Consider the following 7,940-nt stretch of genomic DNA (forward strand, 5'->3'; position numbering starts at 1 on the left):
TGATTTACAATGTTGTGTTAGTTTCAGGTGTATAGCACAGTGATTCAGTTCTACATATACATGTATCTATTCTTTTTCAAATTCTTTTCCCATTTAGGTTATTACAGAATATTGAGCAGAGTTCCCTGTGCTATACAGTAGGTCCTTGTTGATTATATCTTTCAAAGACAGCAGTGTATACATGTCAACCCCAAACTCCCAATATATGTTTTAATAGTTGAATAGTACTCTATTTTATAGCTAACAGGAATTTCTTCTCGAATCCCTTATTTATGAACATTTAAGATGTTTCAGTTTTGCTATCACAACCAGGACAGCAAATATCTCCACACTGCATCTTAAAGCATTTTGTGTAATTATTTCTATTGAACAAAATCCTAGAAGTTGAATTCCTTGTTCAAAAAAAAGTACATTTAAAAATTTGATATATGTTGTAAATCGCCCTTCCAAAATGCTGCATTGAGCTATTATCTTGAAAACAGAGATTATTAATATTTTTTGCCAAACTGCTAGGTGACAAGTATTAAGTCATTACGGTTTTAATTTGAGGTTCAGGATCTCTGCATGAATTTATGAGATATTTGACTTCTTCTTCCCTGCAATGCCTGTTTAGGTCCTTAGAACTTTTTCTATTGAATTTTAGTCTTTTTCTCTTATTGATTTGGAAACTCTTTTACATATTAAATATATTGATTCTTCCCTTGAAAAAAATTCACCTGGATTATATTTATTAACTTTGTTAATAGTCTTCTGGCACTTGGGAAGCTTTACATCACATGCAGTCACTATAAAACTTTTTCCTAGCTTTTGGAATAGTTTGGGATATGCCAAGGAGAGAACTGCTTTAGTAACTAATGGTCTCCACCATCTCCCAGAACCACTGGCCCTTCCAAGAATTCTCTGGGATTGACAAAGCACAGTGCCTTCCTTCTGTTCCAGAAGACATGTGGTCCTATCCTAAATGCATTGCTCCGTATCACGGGGGTTTGGTCAGGAAACAGAAACCACTTTGAGTATTATAATTAGGACTGAGAGGTTTATATGATTATTGGAAAGACTGGGTATGTGAAAGTTAGGAAGGTCAGTGCCTGCAGATCAAGAAATCTGGAAGTTCAGGACTTGATCTCAGTGGCCTGAAGCACCAAAAAGGCACGACTGTCAAAGGATACTTGAGAGCTGCAGGAAGAACATCACACCTGCAGCTACTCATGCCCCCATGCATGCTTAGAGTTGCTGCCAGAAAATAATGGCTTCTCCATCTTCTCCTCTGTCCGGATCTCTCCATGAGCCTCTCATTGAACCAGAATCCTACTTGTAAGAGGGTCTGGAAAATGTAGGTTCCAGCTTCTCAGCCCTTTGCCATACCAAGGAGAGCTTAGAAGGACAGAAATTGTGCTGAGTTTTTACAGGAGGTTGTTTTCAGGAAAGATCAGATCAAATCGAATCAGAAACATTCCCTGTGCATCAAAGGTTCATCGAGCGCCAGTGTGCATAGTACTAAGCCCTGTGTTGGGTTGTATGGCATGCAAGAATCTTGTTCAGAAAAGGAAGGTGAGAAATTAGGGAAAGGTCACTTTCACAGTCAACCCAAATATATGTTACTCATTTGAATTTTATGACATTGTAATATTAGATTTACATCAGTGAATTTATAAAAATAATAAAACAGAATTTCTAAAAGGTGACTTGGGAACTCCTTGGTGGTCCAGTGGTTAGGACGCCGTGCTTCCACTGCAGGGTCATGGGTTCGATCCCTGCTCGGGGAACGAAGACCCCGCAAGCCACGTGGTGCGTCCAAAAAAAAAAAAAAAAAAGATGACTTGTCCACCTCAAAGGTCAAGGTAAGGAGGATACACCTAGATCACAACTCATTTCGGTAAAGAGAGACCTGGGACAGTGGGATTGTTCTCTACTGTAATCCTTGGATTAGGGATGGAATTAGTGACATCCGTTCATTTGTATTCCTGGTCTCGAAGAAATTTGTTGCTGGAAAATAACCCACAGTTTACACTTTTAATCAAGTTACTACACAGTTCAACCTTATAATAGCAGAAAAGATGCCTTAGGCACCACAAAGGTAAAGTCACATCATTTTCTCTAGCAGAAGAAGGCCAATTTGGAACATTGACTTGTGTGTCTGTGAGGTCCCTTCTAATTCTTGTACTTAGGTTGAGTTTCCAGGTTTCTAATTAAGAGATATTTTTAAAGGGTTGTAGTGCTGCAAGATTCTGTAGTATATTCTCAGCTTATAAAGCACTTCCACATTACCTATGTGATCTTTATGACTTTGATCACCTGTGAAAGAGGAAAGGGGGAGGTATTTTCAGCCTAATTTTAGAGAATAAATTAAAACTGCAGAAGATTAAATGAATTGCCCAAGATCACCCAGTGCATGGTGACAAGATCCTTTCTCTCTGAGGTCTACCATCTTCTCGCCTAGATGCAAACAGAAATGTTTATATTTTCATTTTTATGCTCTAATCTGTGAGATGCTCCAGTTCTTTGCAAGTTGTGTGCATTTTGGGTGAGGATTTCCACAACTTGTTTTTTCTTTTTTAAAAGTCCAGAAAGGGCTTCCGTGGTGGCGCAGTGGTTGAGAGTCCGCCTGCCAATGCAGGGGACACGGGTTCGTGCCCCGGTCCGGGAAGATCCCACGTGCCGCGGAGCGGCTGGGCCCGTGAGCCATGGCCGCTGAGCCTGCGCGTCCGGAGCCTGTGCTCCGCAACGGGAGAGGCCACAACAGTGAGAGGCCCACGTACCGCAAAAAAATAAAAAATAAAAAAAATAAAAGTCCAGAAACATCAAAAGCATAAGATTTTAAAGAAGGAAATTTGTAATTTTCTACTAACATATCAAAGCGTAAATTTTAGGTTAAGACCTAAGTATATGTAATTTATTCTTTCTTGAAAAGTCTGTAATCACATGTAAACTCAACTGAATATTAATTGCGTGTATATTTTGGCCTCCCTTAATAGAAGTTAAAAGTTCATTTGTAATGCATTTATTATAGAGTCAGGGAGGGAAAACAAAATGCATACCAAAGAGAACACATAGAAGTAAGATGCCCTGGTACAAATGTCTTTTGAAATTCATTAGCTGTTACCGATGAAGTTCAGTTAGAACCCTGCGGTTAGAACCACGTGGGAAGTATGTCCATTGGGATTCAGGAGTGAAAGAAAAGATACCTGCTTGTTATTAAGACCTGAAGTGTGTCGTAATTGGGTTGAATTTCTACCCAGATGGTCCCCCTCATGCTGACATCTGCAAAGTGTGGATAAAACTGTGTTGAGGTGCTATCTTCTGTGACTGCATGGACACATGGTACCCAGTTAAAAACCAGGAACTTGGAGTCCTTCAAGCAGACTCCTGCTAAACCATACTGAGAAAGCTGTGCTTCCTGGAGCATGGAGGTTCCAAGTAGTTTCACTATCAGAAAAGATTTGGAATTCCTTAGAGCAGTTATAAATGTTTGGTCTTCCATCCGGCAAATCAATGACAAAAGTGTAGATTCAAGACTGTCAGAGTCTACATCAAGTTTACAGTCGTTATCCCTGAAAATGTAAGTCATTAAAAAAAATGCTTTTTTAAAGTTAAGTTGTGAAATGTCATGTTCAAGTATGTATTTTCATTTGATTGGTATTTTTCTAAGTGAAAAGTCTAGCTGAGACTTAGTCAAAAAGAACCCCCCATGTGTATGCCATTTTTAAAAATGTTTTTAATGGGTAAATTTATTATCACATATTTTAGCTGGCTGCCACGTTTTACAAATTATTAACAATCCATGTTCTCCCTTTCAGACAACAGAAAGATCAGAGTAAATGGAACCAAGGAACCTATAGAGTTTAAATCGAATCAATGGTTTGGAGCAACAGTGAAAGCTCATAAAGGAAAAGTGGTGGTGAGTATCAACCGTGTGCTGGTGGGGCTGCTTTGGAATAACATGTATACTGAAATGTTTCAAAACTCATATCTACAAAAATCCGTTCATGTAAGAATATATCAGATTTTCAAAGATAAGCTATCAGCATTCCAAAAAAAAATTTAGTGCTTAAAATTAAAGAATCTATTTTAGTCTTTAAAGCTACAGGAAGTAAAGCTGGTTTTCCAGAAAATTGGTTAGATCTTTTCAAATATTTCAAACACAAATAAGGAAGATAGAAAAATAAAAGCTAAATCCTAAAAAGGTAAATATTTTATTGCTTAAGATTGATTTAAAGGGCTGACTAAAGTTTGACCAGAGAAACAGGACTACTACTGTTAAGATTCTTTAAAAGTTAATCTACTGTGATGTCATTGATCCTCTTTAGAACTATCAGAAAGTTTTCTTTAAAAATATAACTACCAATTACATGGTTCTCTGAGTACACTGATACTTTTTAAAGTAAAAATTTCTCACTCACAGATAGAGATCTTTTGGCTTTAAAATGCTATGACTTTGTGATTCTCTTCTCTGTAGCTCCGAGTGATAATACACGTCTGGTTTACTGAGAAATAAATAACTGTATTAAGTTGATCTGGAAACTTTTTTGTTATTGGGGGATTTTTTTTTTTTTTTTTTTTACTATTGGCTCTAATTTCCTTACAAAATAAAGCAATAACTTTTGCTTTTGGGATTTGTTTAAAGGTGTTTGAATTATAATTTAATAAAAATAAGTATCTAAAGGAAATGCCTTGCTTTATTTGGTCTGTGGTTAACACCCCACAGAAATTTTGACATGAAACAAGTAATATGTAAAACATAGATAGCCCTCTTTAGTGACAAATCCAGAATTTACAATAGGCTCTCTGTAGAACTGCATTTGCATTAATATAGTTCTCACATTCCAGGATTGGTAAAAACTTTTGAATCCTTTAGTGATTTACAATGTATGTGAATAGCTATTGAAAAGCTAATTCCATCTAATAACTATTTGGGGTTAAAAAATCTTTGGTACTATATTGATTTTGATTAAGTCTTGAAAACTTATATTATTGTGCATTTATTCAATACTTGTAGAAACCTTCAGAATTATTGAACGTGAAATAACACACCATGTTCATAATAAATATGCTTAATTTGAGGGCATGCTTGCATTTTCAAAATTATGTGGTAGGAAATAGGATAATGTAAAGTACCTTTCAAGTTAATTTTTTCCTTGAGCACTGAAACTTAGCAGCATAAAGAATTAAATTCTACGCTGTGTGACAATTCTTAGAACTTCAAATTGCTGTGAACAGAAGTATCGATTTTGAATATCCAGGTATCATGTGTGTTTGGGTCAAAGCCTGAAGGTTATCACATCATCGTGTTTCACATCAGTGTGAAACTGAGCAGGTATAAAAAAGATAACTTTTTAGGGCTGATAGCAGGCAAGCACTGGAAAGAATTTTCATGGCATTTAAGTGTTCTATGGTGATATGGAAGGTGATGCGAGTTGGCTTATACTGAGCCACATAGGTAATGCTTTCCCTTCCAAACTCCTACTTTTCACCATTCCACCTTATGTTAAATGTCTTAACCACACAGCGCCCGAAGTTAAGGGGACTTAGATGAGTTAGAGAGCTTTTCAGTATTGGCTAAGACCTCACAATACAGAGAGAGACAAAAACCCAAAAAACTTAAGTTATTTTAGGAAAGATAACTTATATTCTCAAGTAAGAAGGGTGCTACTTAGTAAAGTTATCTAGAAGTCATTACACATTGGACTGATTACCAAGGACATGTTTGGAATCATGAAAAGACTTTAAAATCAGGATCTGCCTTCTCTTTTTCTGGCATTGTTTTAAGTGTGATGTCATCAAATTAGGAGAGAGGCTAGTGGTTCCATATTCTAGAAGTCTCTAATTCTGCATCCTTAGAAATGAGTGGTTGAATATTCAGGTAAAACACAGTTACGTAGGATTCGAGCTAGCAAAACAGAAGTCAGAAAGGTGCCTGTGTTTTCTACCTGTTTATGTTTATTGCCTGTCTCGTTCCTGGCACAATTAATTATTTAATTTACTTAAAGAGGATTTCATATATTCTCTTTTATATTTGATAATCCAAGAATCATGTTTTTCTTGCCATTGTTTAAATTAATTTTTGTTTTGTCATGAATAAAAACTATCAAATGAAAAATAAACCCACTCTGATAAGGGGGTAGCAGTCCAAATGTAAGTCATCGTTTTAAAAAAACTGTCAGGTACACCCTCAGTGATAAACCAGAGGAATCCACAAAACAGAGGTTTACAAACTTGTCTGCATCCTTTGATCTGAAAGGAGTTTTTCTTTAAGCAACAATTAAACCAAGAAAGGAACTAGTTCTCTTTTTAAGACATCATGCTGATTCATTCGCTGTTTAAATGTTGAATTGCTTTTATGTAGGTCCAATTAAAAAAAAAAGGAAAATATGAGTTCTTTGCCTTTAGTAAATATTTACTTTTCCTAGGCTACTTTGATTTGATTTAAAATCCTGTGGGGGAAAAATCTCATTCCTTTGTATATGCTTAATTTGTTCCAATTCTACGGTGCATTAATGTTGAAATATTGGCTTTGGAAGTTTAATTAACTCTGACTACCGAGGTACTCATTAGCATACTGGAGGCCAATTAAGTCACTTAATAATTTAGCATTGTTTGTTACAAATTTCGGTCCATTCATCAACAAGTCAAATCAAAGCACTGTATGAAGAATCTACATCAAAAAAAATTTTATTGTCTCTGATGTTTCCCAGGCCTGTGCTCCATTATATCACTGGAGAACTCTTAAACCGTCGCCAGAAAAGGACCCAGTTGGCACTTGCTATGTAGCAATTCAGAATTTCAGTGCGTATGCTGAGTACTCTCCTTGTCGGAACAGTAAGTTATTTTCATTCTTGGAACTGAAATTTAGCTCGAGCTTTTCTGCTATAGACAGTGCAGGTAACCCCAGAACACCATTGGTAAGGAAAAAGCAATGGGGGTAAATATGATGAACGGTCTTACAGGATGCCTTACTGTAATGTGAGGACCAAGACACGGAATTCTGCTGATCGTCTTCCGTGTTTTAGAAATTTTCTGGTTTTAGATATTCTGCAGTCAAATTGATTGGTTCCTTATTTTAGGCCTTAAACTCTCCGTCTCTACTCAAAATTCACACTGCATTTGAAAAATGCTAACTGTCCGCTTGTTAATTGTAGGAATGGTGTTAATTAGCGTGATTGGACCCAAGGGCACAGTGGATATGAGTTCTTTACCTAGCCTGTGTTCTCGCTGCCTGTTGCTTTCTTTGGCAGCTATGTACTCAGGTTGTCTGCATGATATACTTTTCTTCTTAAGGTGTTTCATCCCGTTTTTCAAAAAGATTCTGTACATTTGGAGTCCACGTCTCATCTGGTAGTTCTAGAAAACTTCTGATGAAGTATCCTTTAAAGCAAGTCTGTGAGTGCCATCTTTGGGACACCGTTGTTCAGTCACTGATCTACCCGAGGCCTTTTGTGAATTCCTCCAGTTTTCTGTGTATCATGTAGATCATTAGGATTTTTCAGCAAGAAACCAAGAGATTTGCATTCTTATTCTTGATAATTCACAAGACCATGTTAGGGAAAGAAATGGCATTGGAAAGAACATTCTAGTGACTGATTTCAGGATACTGATGTTTAAAAACTCAACCCAAATTAGATTCCCAAAACTATAAGTAAAATTTCCCCATTCCATGTGAATATTTTTAAATTTCTAGATTAATTTAGGCCAGATAATGAGCAACTATCAGAAATCAAACAATGAAGGTAGAGAATGGATGGGTGATATTAGAGGGTTCGTAAAGAGGCCTCTGAGCTTTAGAGACCTAAAGGGCTGGGAGTGAAACAGCTAACTCTGAGGATTTGGGTGAAGATTTTGGCAAGGAGAAGATTATGACTTCCTGTTTTAAAATACTGAAATAAATCATCCACGCCCTCACATCTTTTTTTTTTTTTTTTTTTTTTTTTTTTTTTTTTTTTTTT

The 7,940-nt window shown here is 36.4% G+C and overlaps 1 protein-coding gene across 3 annotated transcripts in view; it reads left to right on the plus strand.

The window, feature by feature from the left end:
• ITGA8 (integrin subunit alpha 8) overlaps nt 1-7,940 on the plus strand; it is a 182,598-nt gene that overhangs the window by 21,308 nt on the left and 153,350 nt on the right. For all 3 annotated transcript variants that reach the window (XM_024116380.2, XM_028495241.2, XM_024116382.3), the window contains exons 3-4: nt 3,798-3,898; nt 6,693-6,816. In XM_024116380.2, the coding sequence (XP_023972148.1) occupies nt 3,798-3,898; nt 6,693-6,816 (225 nt within the window). The remainder of the gene's footprint in view (nt 1-3,797; nt 3,899-6,692; nt 6,817-7,940) is intronic.

The sequence above is a fragment of the Physeter macrocephalus genome, chromosome 11 (assembly GCF_002837175.3).
Source record: "Physeter macrocephalus isolate SW-GA chromosome 11, ASM283717v5, whole genome shotgun sequence".
In the NCBI taxonomy this organism is placed as follows: domain Eukaryota; kingdom Metazoa; phylum Chordata; class Mammalia; order Artiodactyla; family Physeteridae; genus Physeter; species Physeter macrocephalus.